The 17,445-nt window shown below is 37.5% G+C and overlaps 1 protein-coding gene across 2 annotated transcripts in view; it reads left to right on the forward strand.

The window, feature by feature from the left end:
* The window catches only part of LOC129001610 (CD109 antigen-like), a 64,794-nt gene that overhangs the window by 28,073 nt on the left and 19,276 nt on the right, over window positions 1–17,445 (forward strand). The window contains exons 3-15 of one of the 2 annotated variants that reach the window (XM_054428971.1): window positions 1,197–1,389; window positions 2,043–2,267; window positions 3,846–4,096; window positions 5,615–5,773; window positions 6,574–6,745; window positions 7,131–7,313; window positions 8,079–8,180; window positions 8,618–8,754; window positions 9,715–9,835; window positions 10,439–10,582; window positions 10,922–11,056; window positions 11,597–11,651; window positions 13,753–13,930. In XM_054428971.1, the coding sequence (XP_054284946.1) occupies window positions 1,197–1,389; window positions 2,043–2,267; window positions 3,846–4,096; window positions 5,615–5,773; window positions 6,574–6,745; window positions 7,131–7,313; window positions 8,079–8,180; window positions 8,618–8,754; window positions 9,715–9,835; window positions 10,439–10,582; window positions 10,922–11,056; window positions 11,597–11,651; window positions 13,753–13,930 (2,055 nt within the window). The remainder of the gene's footprint in view (window positions 1–1,196; window positions 1,390–2,042; window positions 2,268–3,845; window positions 4,097–5,614; window positions 5,774–6,573; window positions 6,746–7,130; window positions 7,314–8,078; window positions 8,181–8,617; window positions 8,755–9,714; window positions 9,836–10,438; window positions 10,583–10,921; window positions 11,057–11,596; window positions 11,652–13,752; window positions 13,931–17,445) is intronic. The other variant, XM_054428970.1, reaches the window with a different exon arrangement.

Here is a 17,445-nt window from a genome sequence, read left to right on the forward strand (position 1 = left end):
GGCCTATATTTTTATATTAAAAATTAAAATTTCTTACAAACCCTTGTTATGAAACTCGAGAGGGCTGCACTTTACTTGACGTCCTACACTCATTCGATTGTTTTTTTCGATTCGATATTTCATTCGATTGTTTCATTCGTTAAGCCGCGTTTACACCGGAGTTTCAAACAAAAAGTTGCAAACTTTTATTGCAAACAGCAGTTGCAAACAGTAGTTTCAAATAAAAGTTTGCAATTTTTATTTCATGGTTTTGTTTCCATGTTTCATGAAAATGTTTGAAATAATTTTGACCTTGATTGAAAAAAAAACTTCCACTTGGTTTTCACATCGTCGACCCCCGATCCAGACTTATTGCCTTTTTAGATTCTCTGTTAAAATAAATTATGAGGTTCCTCATCTTATTTTGGACCTCTGCCTTGCTTAAGTTAATTTCCCGTGAAATGTCATTCCACGCCTAGTTTTTCTTGTTTTTGTTTTTATAGTCATGTTTCTGCTCTTCATGCTTCATGCTCTTCTGCTCTTTTTGCTCTTCATGTTCTCTGTACAATCTAATTAACTTAATATTATCATCTCTTCACTCCATCTCACTCAGTAGATCATCACTCACAACACGCACGATACGAGATAAGTCACAACAAACACGAGGTAGCAGTCCAGACAGGGTACACTGAGTAGAGACAGGGTGGTGCGAGTGATCACGTGAGTGAGAGGTGGTAGCGTAGGGGATGGGATGGCGGAGAAATGTTTCTGTTTCGTGTTTCAACGGCTCATAGTGACCGAAACTAGTGTTGCAAACAAAGAGTTTGCAACTCCCTTTGATCTTTACCGACTTCAAGTGGAAACTAAAATTTCTGTTGCAAACACTGAAAAACTGTTTGCAACAGCGAAAAGTTTCATCTGAAAATTGGGCGTTTTTAGAGATGTTTGCAATTTCTGTTTGCAACTCGTGTTTCAAACTCCGGTGTAAACGCGGCTTTATATCGTTTGGTTAGTTAGGTTAGGTTAACCTTACCTAACTAACCAAACGATATATCGAATGAAGCAATCGATTAATCGATATATCGATCGATATTTTCATTCGAATGAGTGTAGGACGTCAAGTAAAGTGCAGCCCTCGAGAGTTTAAATAGTTTTTTTATTTTGTAACAATATCCAAAATTGCCAACACAACGTTATACTTCTACTGGTGTTGGCAGATTCTACACGGTGGTGGCCCCAAGAGTTCTGCGCCCCAACACTGAGTTCCATGTAGCTGTGGGGACAGTGGGGGTTGGACAGCCCACCACAGTCAAGGTGGACGTCGGGGGCAAACAAGACAGCGGAGGCACCTTCCACATCAGTCAGTTCATCACAGTCCCTCCCTACGAGAACAGGATTGTCAAGCTGGATGTGAGTACAGTGTTCAGCGTGTATCAGAGATTAGCAAGTTGGTTATCCAAATGTTGCTTATTTGGTTTAAGAACATTTCATGTGTAGTACTCTGCTAAATCCATTCCACGATCGTCCTTAATTCATCATCCACTCACCACTCACTATCGGCAAGTGCAGAGAGTATTGTAAAGATAAGATTATGGTCAGCTGAAAGAGTGCATCTAGCAGTACAGATTAAGTTTCACTGAGACAGCAACACACTTTATGAGTAAGATATTTGAAGCTGAATAAAAATGCTGGGTAAGTGTTTAATGGGGGGGTGATCTATCTTTATTGCTTTGTTACAAACTAGGATAAACAGATTTTTGCTTTTTGGCTATGATCATTTATTAAGCTCATCAATCAAGGCTAGCTGTTCATCGACGGCTACTAATGATGATGTCCAATGAGAATGAAACCCTTGGTTTGAAGTTCATTGTTGGTGATGGTGAGTTAATGTTGTGTTAATGTTGAGAATGAAACTCCAGAAACCAGATAAGATTATAAATAAATACATTTGACTATTGCTAATCGAACATGTTTACAGACTACCGGAATCTTGGCATACTTAATTTTCTTTAATAGTACAATACTCTTTGAATCGTTAATGATCAATAACCGTATGTTGACAGATTGGTGACATAGGTGCAGGTCAGTACAACATCACTGCGCAAGGGTCAGGAGGTCTTGAGTTCTACAACTCAACCACTCTCCAGTTCATTCACAAGAGTTACTCTGTCTTCATTCAGACAGACAAAGCCATTTACAAGCCTGGCAACAAGGTGTTGTTCCGAGCCGTTGTACTTGACTCTCACCTCAAGCCTAGTGTCAGTCAGCCGTTGGATATCCACATCACTGTGAGTTAGTTGTACTGTAGTAATTGTTTACTAGTGTACCTGTTGCTCGAATGCGAGCAATTGCTAAGTATTACAGGCGTTATTTTAAAACAAATATCAGTCATATTTGCAATTAACTATGGAGTAACTCATGGAGATACTCACGATGTATGTAACAGTAATCAACATTTCCTGATTATTATTTTAGAAACTCAAAACATGTTCAAGGAAAGTGGTCCAAACCCCTCAAATGTTTGTAGATATATCGGGGATCGAACTTGCCCCTCTTGCAATGAAGTCTGAGATACTAACCACTAGGTTGGCAACATTTCTAAGATTAAATTATATTCCACACTAGGCCTATAGTTGTACGGCTTAATGCATTACGTCTGAGAACAAGTTACAGTAGGTAGCAATAGAAGCGGCAAGGGGCATGTACTTACGAGTGACGATGGTATCCACTTGGCAAACTTCTTTTCATGCCACTTCTCCCAAATAAGTACATCAGACAATTTAAACATTGTTGGCCATACATCCTTTAAATAAATAAATAGTATATCTCACTACAATCAATAGTCTGTTAGTTATACTACAATTATTTGTTCGCTGCGGGCCATCAAATGGCAGGCGTAGCCCCAGTGCGGCGCAGCCCGCAGCGTCGAACAAACCCGATTGCCGGGTGATTGGCTCTCATATTTCGGTAGGACGAATAGCAAATAACGTGCGGTGATGTCCTGCTTTATAACAAGAGTCAACATAGTTCGCTAAACACTCACAGATAGCAGCACTGATTGGAACGTAGCCGGTCCCATTGTATTGCCAATTGGAGGGAGAATGACGGGACAGCAAGTTGATTTTTAAGTTTGCCTGACGGGGATTTTATGGGGAAATTTTACTACCAACCTACAACACAATAAAAAGCAAGTCACCCACTACACGCTAACGTGGTATAGGTCCGCATTCGACCGACGCTAGAGCAAAAACAAAGATATACGAAAGGCATTGCCGAGCGTATCCGATTGGTTACGGCAGCACCTGGACAGCGCTCAGCACGTATCCGATTGGATACGCCCGCAGTGAACGTGTTAATACCTCTCTGATACATCAACTTATAATCCAAGCTGTACTGCAATGTCCAATGCACATTATACATGACAAAATCTTTGACATTTTTAACAATGCATCAATTTTAAAATCCTTAAGAATAATACAACCCATGACATTAAAACAGTGTTTACAAAAAATAATGAATAATTGAAACGTTCAGTGGCGTAGAAAAGGGAGGAGGAGTTTGGAGGCCACCAGATCCCCCCTACCACAAGAGGGTTTCCTGACCCCCTGGGTCTGCAATACCGCTTTGTGTTCATACCCTATACAAACTAAAGCAAGTACGGTACTATTGGACTCGTCATTCGGCCAATGCAGAATATATTTTGTAAGTTGAAGATCATACTGGCACGTAGAATTAAGAATTTGTTATGTACTGTGGAGTCTGGATATTTAATGCACATATTTTCCAATTAGTATATTTTACTGCTTCAACTAATCCAACATATCCTATGAACCATTTCATAAATTGACCCAGCTGAGTTTCCTCAGGATGGCGCTGGTAACAGAGTAAAGCAATGGCTGCAAGTGTACGTGACGAGGGGAGTCTACTCCGGAGAGTTGGAACTTTCCTCCTCTCCCGTCCTCGGAGATTGGAACATCTCCGTGTCCGTGGCTGGCCAGTCCTTCTCCCAGAGTTTCCAGGTGGCGGAATACATCCTACCCAAGTTTGAGGTCACCGTAGACGTGCCCAAACACGCCACATTCAAAGACTCTAGAGTGGTCGCCACTGTGCGAGCCAAGTAAGTATGGCTGGACATTGTCAGTTATGGAACATAATTTACATCTCTCAAGCATTCTCATGATAGAAACAACGAATCAATAATCAAATCATCATTTATTTTAATTCACAATTTACAATCATGTAATACCGGTAGACATGTTCAGATACTGTAATTTTTACAGTCAGCACAGACTGTACAGCATTCTTAAGCATGATATGAATTATTTAAATGTTACAGTATTAAGCATGCAAGTCTTACGAGATGATACATACATGCACAAATCTAGAAAAGATAATGAGAAATTATAAGATTGGTACACCAAACTCTAAATATCTCAGGATAACAAATAACAACCAGGCTAAATTAAACATAATCACATTCAAAACCACATCATTTTGTGTGTGGCTAGTTCTAGCTAGATTGTTTAGTGCGTTTGTCTAATAAATCAATTCAAACTAATTATACCAGATACTCATATTAACATTCTTTACTGTACAAATCTTGTAAACATGGGCGCCCATGGGGGTGCAAGGGGGTGCACTTGCACCCCCATGGTAAAAAAAAGAAATAATAATAAATTTAATACCCATAATGTTTTTTTCTAACTATTGTGCCTTCACCTAATGTCTGCCTTGTAGTACAACCTATGCAATTTTGTAATGTTTTGGTAACTTTCAAATGGTTGTTTATACTTCTTGACAGTGATAAATTCTGTGATATTAGTTTTAGACCAATTTATATAACTTAAAATGCAATTATTTTTTTCCTTCCTAGACTTCGTAAAGTACACTTTGTAACACACATCTGCTCTGCATGAACAATTTTTGACTCTTCCAATAAATTTGTAATACAGCATTGTATTTGTAATACAATTTGTAATTTGTAATAAATTTGTATACAGTGCATATTTTTTGACTACTACCCTCGGTAGTGTATTCCAACTTAGGTTGGGTTTGTGTATTGTTAGTTGTAATGTGTTAGTTAAGTTTTTTTCACCTGAAGACGGGATCAGATTCCAGATCCCAAAACGTTGTGTATTGTTTTTTACATTCGTGATGGAAAATGTCCGTAATAAACCTTTGAACAAAATTTGTAATGTGTCTACAGGAAATAAACATGTCTTATGTTATTAATTTGTTATGTTGATATAAAAAACGATGACATACCCTCCTTGATGCACGATATACTATTTTGTTTTGGTTCTATGTGTTAACAAATAGCGTAAAATACGTTTTAAAACACTATATTTTCAGAAATTTTCTCCTGATGTTTGTTAGACCTATTTATTGAACCCCCTGCTACAAATCCTGCGGGCGCCCATGCTTGTAAAGAGTAAATGCTATCAACCCCTTAGGTTGTTGCAACATCCAAAAGGCTAGCAGTTATGTAGTTTATCAAAGTAATTATAGTGAACCAGACCAAATAATTCTTGTAATTGTTTCCTCAACAAAAGTAAATATCAGTTGTGCAAATGTACAAAAAATGGAGTAAGACAAAACCATTTTTGTTTGTCGATCTTTAAAATTTTGATTTCAGGTATACTTACGGCAAACAAGTGAAAGGAGAAGCCACGATCAGTGCTTACCCAGCCTACTTCTCCTCTGTTCTGCAGCCCATCTTCACGGCTCCTGTGCGCAAGGTGGTGAATATTGACGGAAAAGCAGTGGTTGAGTTTGACATTGTAAAGGAGTTGAGGTAATCTCCCAGAAAATCTTATAATCATTTATGAATGTTACAATGTTTTGGTTTGTTTTCCGCCATGGTTATAACAGTATTTTCATTGATGGAACATACTCCCTCATAAATTCAATCAACCTCATGAGCTACTGACAATTTTAAGTTGTCTTTACGTCTAGTAATGCTAGATTGTGCTACTGCCTTAATTTGGTATTATTTTATTAGCTTCAATATGGCCTCTAATTGTGGATATATTTGTGAACTTCTTGTCAAATATTATTACAACCTTAGAGCAAAGTGGACACTGTAACATTTACTCTACAATATAACACAAAGATAAATAGTCAAACTTAAATACAACTAAAATTAATTTTCAGATTTTATCACAAGATAAGAAGTCTACTTACAGTATTTAGTAAATGTTATTTTACTTACACTCAGTATTTAAAGGGAAATAGCATTTGTCTGCTAAAAATTAGAATTTTGCCAAGAGTTTGAATGACACTAACACTGCCAGTCGTAATCCCTTGATTTAGGGGTCACCTTCTGGCTTGTAGAAGTCAAAAAACTTACTTTGCAGTAATCTTCTGAATTAAAATTGAGTGTTGATCAAGTAAGCCACTCGAATAATTTGGTCATGACATTAAAAAATCCAGGTTAAAAACTTCTCGTACTCTGTACAATAGTTGCATTTAAAGATACGATTGTATATACATTTATAGTCACCTTGTTAGTCACTACCTTTTTGAAAAATTATACCCATTTGAGATTGATTTGACAAACTTATTTCTCTAAATCCGTAAGCATGTATTCCACAGATTGACTGATGAGTATGAGAGAGCCGTACAGTTTGACGTGGCTGTAGAGGAAGCTCTGACAGGCCGCAGACAGAACGCTAGTGCTCAAGTGATGCTGCATAAACACAAATACAAACTGGAACTCATCAAGACTTCAGCCTACTTCAAGCCTGGACTCAAGTACACTGCTTTTGTAAGTATATCAAGGATATTCTACTCTTAAAATGTTGTAAAATATGTAGCTAATATTGCAATCCCTAACCCTACCTGAGTAACGTTTTTACGCTTATACTGTTACTCACAAGACGGTAAACAAAAAAGATGGTAATTAGTGGTGATCGATTTCGATTGAACACTACAATCATCATCAGACCTAATAGGCGAATTAGATTATTTTTACTTGTAGGGACAGTTTCAAACAGTTTTCTTGATTCTTTTTACATCTGCATATCCGAAACCCCTTTAATCACCGTAAACCTTTATCAACACACAGTGTCCTGTGGTTTGACCTCACAATTAAGATAACATTTTTTACAACGTGGACGTTTGTTATAATCTAACTGGCAATAATGGTACAGATTAAACTGACTCATCATGATGGATCACCAGTCCAGGATAGAACCAACCCAGTCAAGGTGAGGTGGGGTTTCTCCTACGACCAGGACAGCTACAACGAGACAGAGTACATGCTGAACAACAGCGGCCTGATAGAGCTCATCTTCTACCCCCCTGTCAACAACGTCACCAACCTCGGCATCGAGGTAAGTCTACGTTGGATTACACACTTGGCATAGAGGTTGGTCTATGTTGGGTCATGTAAGGGCCGGGAGAGAGTCAATGCAAATTTTGTTCATTCATGTGGACTGAGAACATAAACATAAACATAACACCAATAGTAGTGGCCACTAGAGAACTATGCTCTATCATTAGCCTACTCCAGATTGTTAAGGCGTAGTCTTATAGAGAATGTAATTCTTAGGTTTTAGTTTTCTACAAAAACCTTTTCTTCGTTTTAATTCTTGACCAACGCCCGAGTATATGCTTTGTAGTGTAGTCAGAGCCTTGAATAGTCGGGATACATTTTTGTGGTTGTGCTCATACACATGATAGTTTGCATTGCCAAAATACAGTCTGGGTATGCTGGATTTGAACCGGGGAACATATTGCAAAGGTGGTGTTTAGAAAAGACATATTTTGCACTCCAATGGTGCAAGTTTTTTTTCAAATGATTTTGGTTACCCTCAATCTTCTTTTCAAATTTAATATGACTAAACATTTATAAAAATAGTCCCTGGGATACCATACCGCATATTTTCTTTAAAAAACCTTATCAATCAAAGATATCCTCTGTGCTTGAACTAGATCAAATTATTTTTATAGCCAGCAAGTTATTATAAATTAAGTTTATCATTGTTTGATCTGAAAATATATCTGATTATTTAACTCAGAAATTTACACAATACTGAATTAGTAAGGTAAATCTATAAAATCCTTTACCTTGTGTAGCATGTAGTTCTTTGTTACAGGCCCAGTACCTGGACGTCAAAGAATGGTTTTCAACTGTATCAGCTGCTATGTCACCGAGCAACACGTTTATTCAAGCCATCGTCAAAACTGAGAAACCAATGGTACTTTAATTCTCAAATGAAACTCAATTTGATCAAATTAAATCCAAACGGTGATTTATATTTCATAAACAGTGAAATATACGCATTGTTATCATTCTGTCGTTGTTGTAAAAACCATTATGTAAGAAAGCCCATGTGATGTATGGATATCTGTGTCATAAGAAAATAGGTAAAACCGTTGTGTCATATATACCTTCTGTAAGAATCTGAATATAACAGGCATTTCTTATAAATAAAAGCAAGCAAATAAGCTGATAAGAAATGTGTGAAAACTTTTAACTTTAAACAGTAAACAATAATAATTCAATTTTAACTAATGAAAAAGTACATTAAATTTATATACTTTTCATGAATATCCTGACCCTGACTCCTAGCCTATAGGTTGTGCAACAATCCCATTACAAAGCGATATGTTTGATTTGATTTATCGTTGACAGGTGAATGAAGATGTGGAGATTGAAGTTAACTCAACAGTGCCGCTGAAGTATGTCAGTTACCAAGTTTTGGGCCGAGGAGACGTCATCACAGCTGCAACTGTCCCTATCTCACGAGAGGAGACCACCACGACCTGGAGGTTAGACTAGCCGTGTTACTTGTCAATGATACCTCAGGATGTACCGGTAGTCATGGCTTTTGGTTTAGGAAATTTTCCAATATTCCCCTCACTTGAGAGGAGTCTTTTCTGTACTCTTGACAGGACAATCCAGAGACCAAACCAAGTCCAAACCCACCATTTTGAGGTCACAGCATTTTCAGATGGATGAAACCCATTTGTAAATGCAACGGCGATTAAACCCTTTGGCCTTCATAAGTGTCCAGTGTTCCTAGTGTGAAATTTGACTATTTGTGTCTGAACCAACAGATACCCTTAACTGGTTATTGTGTTGGAGTTTTTATTTAGCTACACAAGCCATTAATTGTTTGTCTGCAGCAATTAATTATTATAATGAGGGTTATTTCACAGTGCTCTTTTCGTCAATCAATATTTTAATTTATTTGTGTTTCTGTAAATAAACTATGTTACAGTTAAATGTTGACCATAAAAAAAATCAAGCATTGATTCAATGACTAACCCTGACACACATTTGCTGGAGGAGGGATATGAGTGTAATATCAGTGTTTAAAGAATGTAGGTTTGAAAAAAAAAGAAGGATGTTATTGGTAAAGCAATTAAAAACCAAGTGATGTTATGTTTCTCCATCAATTTACCAACTGGGAAACTAGTTGAAGTTACTTAAAAAAAAAATGTTCTGTTGTGCAATACCTGCAGTAAAATGAAAAAAATGTGTACATTGATGAGTAGTGGTTCTACTTTATTGAGGTATGCAACAATTACAAGAGAACATATAAAAAATAAAACTTCTCTCTATCTCTACATTAACATTGTCTTCCCAATTTTGTATTTCTTGAAGTGACATCTCCGAGTTGAAACTTTACACAACGATTAGCTTAGATGTTCACTAATTTTGTCTGAATACTAATTTGCAAAGTATTCACATGGATAGGATTATACCTTAGTTTTATTGTTTGCCAGGTTCCTAGCCACGTATGCGATGGCTCCAGTAGCGCATGTGATTGTACAGTATCTGAGAGATGATGGCGAAGTTGTAGCTGACGCTTTGGACATTGAGTTAGAGGGAGTGCTGCAAAACTTTGTAAGTTTTATGTTTCTTCAGTTTAATATACGTATACCTACCGATATTACAAGAAATATTGATCTGTACGAAAACACTATATTTTAATGTTGAAAGTATAGTTCTAATAGACCATCTAATATCCTTCATTGGGAGAAAATTATCCTAATTGCCTATACAATAATGTTTATCTTGTTTCATAATATCTATGTCTATTTGCATACATGAAGCTTTTGACTTACATGGGAAAGACAATAATGAAATTTAAAAAATGCTATTAACAATCCTGATTATCTGGACAGCTGAGTGTTTAGAATTGTATAGCTTGTACCATTGACTATAATAGTCAAAGGCCTGTACTAAGTGAATACATAGAAAATAAATCTCAATGAATTGGTGTGTTAGATGTCAATGAAAAATTAAATTAAATTAAATTTGACAGTTCACAATACTTTTAGTTCAAAGATTTACTAATGGACTCTGTAAGGTATTAATGTCATGGTAGTCAAACACTTCTAGTCACCACATTAGAATTTAACAGTTTTTCAAAATGCAAAAAACATTTAGGAAGAATGAGATTTCTCTATAACTAAAAAATGTTAAAGATACCCATACTGTTCTCAGGTTGATGTTAGAATAAATCCCTCGGAAACGGAACCTGGTGCGTCAGTAGAGCTGAATCTTGAGGCCAAACCCAACTCTTACATCGGACTGTTGGGAGTGGACCAGAGTGTGACCTTGCTCAAAACTGGCAATGACATTGAATATGTGAGTTCAGTCTGTAAATTGACAGTAAATACAGGTTGCACATTGGTTTACATTGGTTATACAATTTATACCTATGAATAATTTTAGTTATAAAGACTATTCAGGATTTATGAAGGGTTAAATTAAGTAATTACTAAGCTTAATTCAGTGGATAGAAATAATTATCTTTATTTAGATTTGTTGTTGAGTATTCAATTTATTATTTTTATCATACTTACGATGAAGAGGGATGATTAATTTCAATAGGACATATAAAGATTAAATTTTCATCCACAACACATTTTAAACGTATTGACTTTACGTAGTAAATTAATAGTTTAACATGTTGATGTTCTCTAGGAACATGTTCTGCAAGAGATGAGGTCGTACGATGCCAGTGACTCGTCCCAGTTTCTGCCGCAGTTTGACAACTTGAGGCAGCGAAGGTCTCTGTTTTGGTGGCCTGGATCACTCACTGCTCAAGAGTCATTTGAGGTAAATCTGCAGAGATGCGTGTATAAAAAAAAAACAAAAAAAGTAAAATATATTTCTTCTTTGCAGAGCCAAATCAAAGGCGCTAAGCCATTTTCTAGCTTTCCTCATACTATGAAGATTGGGTACGGTATCAATAAGTCCTCAAAGGGCAATTATTATTGATTGTGTGATCCATAGTATAACACTCCACACGAAAGCTTCATGACATATCATCTGTTATTCCCATTTTTATCTCTGATATTTACATCTACCTACCTCGTTATAAAAGCAATTGAGCATTATCCAATTAACTCAACAAAATATAAAATTGCTGCAAACAGTACATAAGAGGATGGATGGGTGGATTAATAATGACTTGGTAACTTTAAATAAATGATAACAGCTGATTTTTATTTTTGAAGTTTAAAAATGTTAGAGAATTGATTGAAAATCAATAGGAAAACGATCTAATTACTCAGATAACAACAAGTTATAGTTGATGGTTATTTAGATCAATTTTCTGTAGTTGGTTCAAAATTTAACTTTTGTTTGGTTTTACAGAAATCTGGAGCTGTTATATTGACAAACGGCTACGTCTTTGAACACTTCCCATGGCGTAAGTGTATTTTAAGTATACTCATTTTGTAGATATTTATTTAAGTTGTGGAGGTCTCTTACTGATATAAAATATATTTCTGCAGGCTTAAACTGAAAATCAAACCTTGATAAAATCATGTTGCCTTAAGTTGTAAGATGTTGTTGTGACCCAATAAGTCCTGTATGTTTGCATTTGTTTTCATCAACAAGTGATCTTAATAAACCTGTCGCTGCACTGACATAGTTCTTAAATAACAATGCTGAGACATGTTTTGTATCTTCAACTTTTATGGCAATAATGTAGCGTTAATAGTTCTCAAAAAGTGTATACCACCCATATGTTTGATTGTTTACCATTATTTACCAATATGGGAATCAAACATTTTTTCTAATAACACAAAAACTCGAATAAACAAAAACTATGGTTCCTCCAACGAAATAATATTTATACCATAAAAACTTATTGCTAATATGTCAAACCAAAATAAAACTGCTGCCAAGTTCATGGGTTTACAAAATAAAGTGCAGTAATATGATCAAACTTCTCATAAATATTTTTTCTAGTTAATCATATTCATCATATTTTAAGTATTTAATACTACATAAAGTTAATGTTGTTAAAGCAGCAACTTAAGTAGTTACTAACTATAAATAACTAAACACCATTAGACAAGTCTTAAACCTTATTTAGAGTTGCTTTGGCTTGTGTAAGTGCACTCCTAACAGCTTAACTTGAAACCATAAAGGCAGCTAACAAAGTTTACTTAGCAGGTACTATGTTGATTTGTTTGTCCTTAATTAACCATAACCAATAAAACTATTTTAAACATGTATTACTCTTTGTCTATGTCAACTGCATTTGTTTTGATCGTTCAATAGCTTTGCTTGAAACTGAAGCACAAACACATTAATGTGTCTATTATGTGAAAGTAAATACCGGGAAAACAATAAGTGCCAACTACATTTCGTTTGCTTTATGTGTTACAGATGTGTTCAAAGTTTTTTTTTTTTTAGAATCCATCCAAATCTATCTTGATCTTTGAAAAATAAAGATTAGTATGGTATTTAACACATTCGCTGCTACAGACGTTCCGGAACGTCAGCCGGGCCATGGTTCCAGGAGCTAGGAAAGTTCCGGAACGTCACCGTTCATTGTTGTTAAACGTTTCCATGGATCAGTCAGCTCGTCATGAGCGTCCTATATTTCTTTGCAGCTCGTGGGGACGTACTTTTCTGACAATAAAAAATATAGTTTCCCAAAATCACCACCAGGGTCGTTTAGAACAGGGCTTTGTCCCACCTCTTTCCTGCTAGATAGCGACACTACTTTACCGACTGCAACCTGAGTAGTGCTGCTATCTATCAGAATCATTTAGTACTATGTCCAAAGCCAGTTTTATTGCAGAACATTGCCACCCAGTATAACTAACTACTGTTGTTTTTACTGTAATTCAGTGTATCGGCGGCAATGTTTCGCAGCGGCGAGCATTAGTTCAGCTCCTGGCGCCACCCCGGCTTCTAACGGTCGGCAGCGAACGTGTTAAAGTAGTAGTGTACTTTTGGAAGGATGTGTTAATAAATGATTTTTAAACATTTTTTCTGACACTTAAGGTAGAGGAGAAAAATTATATCTAATTCAGTAGGCCCCCTACAGTTACTACTAGTGAGTGATGTGTCGGCATCTCTTTTTCATAAACAGTACCAATATTTCTTATAGGTATACCTGACAAAAATCGTTTCTCAGTTCTCGGTACTACCACGAGATGATTATACGATGTTAATGCGATAGATTTTTTAATTTGTCTGTGGTTTCAAAATTTCAAAATTGCATAACTAATGTAAGTAAATGAACAAAAGAGTAACTTGGCACCAAGAGACAAAATTACTGTCGCTATGACACAATTTGCCCGATACCACAGTGTGTAGTCATCATTGCCAAACATGCTTCGCTGCCAATAGCCCTAAGCCCTGTTGGTACTGGATTACCTGATTCCTGATTATTAAGTCATTTGATTGTTACATTTATAATTGATGTACTTGTAAAGTGCAGTTTAAAACCCCCTGTGACTCTACTACTATATTCTTGATACAGTTTTGTGACAGATACCGTTTGTGCACAGTTTATTACAGAACGATGGCAGGCCCGGAAATGTCAGGGATAATGGATGATGGTTTGGATCTATTATCAGCAGAGAACCTTACTCCGTTGTCCATTATAACTAACGAAGTGGGAACTCAAACTCCAAGGGTTCGGGCCAACTTTCCCGAAACTTGGCTTTGGCAAATGATAGAAGCAGGGTAAATTATACTTAAATATTCTGATGTGATTATTTGGTTATAAAAGTATTTTATGTTGATCCTTGTGTATTATGTTGCTTTTATTAACATGGTGTCAGGTGTTTTTGTTATTTATATAGTTTGGTTTGGTTTTTATTGTGTGCACATTAAATCCTCGGGACTATAGTTTATTGGAATTACAGTCTTAATTATCTGATCTTCATTGATTCTGTGTTATCCGACCCACCCAACTAATGATCAAGTACCTTGATATTGTGTGCTTTTTTCATGTGTTATGACTGTGTAGTGTATACTATAACGGGTATGTCAAGACCCATTTTACCCCAACTGTATATTTTCAGATTATGGGCGTCAGGCTTTAGTTATCTACAGGGTATTTCAAAATGTAAGAGCAGATTTGACATGTTTTAACGTTAAAATCTGCTCTTTCATTTTGAAACACCATGTATTCTATTGTACTTTATGGTCGTTTTAACCCTTCCCACGCGGCAAACGCATATATACGCAGGCCTCAAATTTTGCCGAAACGCGTAATCCGTATATATGCGTATCTTCTTTATTTATAGTCTGTAGTTGGTGTAACGTCCGCTAGAGTTCAGGGTTGTATTGGTTTGTGTTCCGCTGATATTGCCGAGTGCACCCGAATCACTGTCAAGGTCGCTGGCTCACTAGTGGTGGGGAGGGAGGGGGTTTTGTTTGTCGCCGCATGGAATTTTCCGTGTCTGTGCGGTAGTCCCGCGCTAAGTCCGCATATATACGCACGCCACGTACTGCTGCTATTTAGCGAGTTTCTTTGTTTGCGTTGAGTCCGTACGGCGGATATTTAGTGAGTTTTATTGCTTGTGTTGTGTTCCGTGTGCTGTGTGTTATTTTCTTTATTTGTACAGTTATGTTTTTCTGGGGTTTCTAGCCAATAATTTTTTCTTATAATTGAAAATGGCAAACCCTGATGACCCGGACTTCAACGTCTTTGTAAATGATCTAATGAATGCTTCTTTTTCGTCCGCATATGTTGATATGGATATAGATGACAGTGACCGTGAGGACGCGCTAATATATAACAATCCTGGTGAAAGTGAAAGTGACGGAGAAGTCAGTCAACCCCCTCAACCTCTAGCACTGCCGCTGGATTCACAACCACCTGTCACACCCCTTCAACCTCCAGCATTGCCCGGCTCCACAACTGATACCAGTCACACCACCTATGATGACCTTATAAATGATATAGGCCTAACAAATACTTCCTTCTCGTCTATAATTGATGTTATGGAGATAGATAGTGACCGTAAGGACATTTCTGTCACATCACCGCCGGTTTCACTACCGACACCTGTGACACCGCTGCCGACTCCACTACCAACACCTGTGACACCGCTGCCGGCTCCACTACCAACATCCGTGACACCGCTGCCGACTCCACTACCAACACCTGTGACACCGCTGCCGGCTCCACTACCAACATCCGTGACACCGCTGCCGGCTCCACTACCAACACCTATCACAGACCCTCAACCTCCAGCTAGGGCCAAGCGGTCTCGTGGTGTCAAACGAGCACCTGTGACACCACCGGCTCCACAACCGACACCTGTCACAACCCCTCAACCTCCAGCTCCGGCCAAGCGGTCTCGTCGTGTCACACGAACACCTGTTACACCGCCACCGGCTCCACAGGCCCAGCCTCCACCCGACTCTGCCGACCTGCCTACCGCACAACTCAGCGACTGGGTTGACGTCACTGATAACGACCCTGGCCCTTCGCATACCATCCCGATATATTCGGTAAGTGCTGGACCTGTACTTCCTGCCGCGTTCGATAGCGAGTCAGAGCCCATTGATTATTTCAAATTGTTTTTCAACGATAACATATTTGATCTTATTTGTACTGAAACAAACTTATATGCTAACAAGCGGAAAGCTCAGTGTAATTCACCCCGTGGTAGAATAAACACGTGGAAGGACATCACCCCTGTTGAACTGAAAGCCTTTTTTGCAACTATAATAAATATGGGGTTGATTCCACTACCGTCTATTGAATCCTACTACTCGACTACCTGGATAGGGCGAATACCTTTTTTCAGAGACGTGTTCAATAGAGATGAGTTCTTGAATATTTTCTGGAATCTCCACTTCAATCACAAGGATACCAACAATGCAGTGCCCAGGGGATTTCTTGTTTCACCCATAGTCGACCATATGAAAGAAATGTGTAGGCTTTTTTATAACCCCTCAGAACACATTTCAGTCGACGAGAGCACCATTTCCTTCAAAGGAAAAGTTAGTTTTAGGATCTATAACCCAAACAAACCAACCAAATTCGGTTTGAAGATCTTTGTTGTGTCCGATAGCAAGAGTGGCTATCTATATGATTTTATCCCATATTACGGAAAGGAGACACTAATACCAGACACAACATTGCTAAAAACAACACAGATTGTAAAAGTATTAGCCCAGTCTGTTGCTATGAAAGACCCTGTTTCACCTGCTACTGGTCTCCACGTTTACACAGACAGATATTACACGAGTCCTGAAATAGCAGAAGAGCTATTAGGTATGGGATGTTTCCTTACAGGCACTGTAATGCCAAACAGAGTTGGTTTACCACCAAGATTGAAAGCTATTGGTAAAGGCCTAAAAAAGGGGGAAATTGTTTCCAAGCGAAAGGAAAATACACTGGTACTTTCTTGGAAAGATAAGCGCACTGTACACATGCTAAGCACTTTTTCCAAGGGTAGCAAACATAATACGACGGATGTCCCAAGCAAGTGGCCGAACAAGCCACCAACAGCAAAACCGCATGTTATCCTTGATTACATAAAACATATGGGAGGCGTTGATCACACCGATCACTTTATTTCATCTTACCAGTTTATGCGCCGAACTAGAAAATGGTATAGAAAAATGTTTTTCTGGCTTTTTGAGGTGGCTATTGTGAACTCGTACATTATGTACAAAGACATACAACAAAAGCACAACAAAAATCCCATGTCACATAGGCAGTTCCGCACATGCTTGGTGAAGTCCTTGGTAGAGGAAAAACTCGCTAATCGTCCAATAGCACGTAAAAGAGGCCGTCCAGTCTACGGGCCACCGAATCAACGGTTAGATGGAAACCCACATTTTATGGACAGAAAAGAAAAGGGAGCTAATCGGTGTGTGGTGTGTTTCAAAAATGGACGCCGCCGCGAGACAATCTACTTCTGCAAGACTTGCGACTCCCGTCCGGCGCTTCACCCAGACACCTGTTTCGAGCAGTTCCACACGATGGCTGAGTACTAGAACTTTATAATGTTTTTGTTGGACCCTAACATTGTTTTTAGTGATTTTTTATGAACTTGGCATTGTATTCCTTTTTATAATATTCTGTTTCAAAACTGTTTAGAAATACTTTTTTTCAATTTTCAATTTTTGTACGTTTATTTATTTTTTTTTTTATTTTATTTTTTTTTTTTTTTCGTTTTTGTATGCTAATATTGTCTTTTGTATCAATTTTACAACAATACTGCATTTTTAATTTT

Source organism: Macrosteles quadrilineatus, unplaced genomic scaffold (genome assembly GCF_028750875.1).
Source record: "Macrosteles quadrilineatus isolate MER2022 unplaced genomic scaffold, UCM_ALF_1.0 Scaffold_8__2_contigs__length_117827958, whole genome shotgun sequence".
In the NCBI taxonomy this organism is placed as follows: Eukaryota; Metazoa; Arthropoda; class Insecta; order Hemiptera; family Cicadellidae; genus Macrosteles; species Macrosteles quadrilineatus.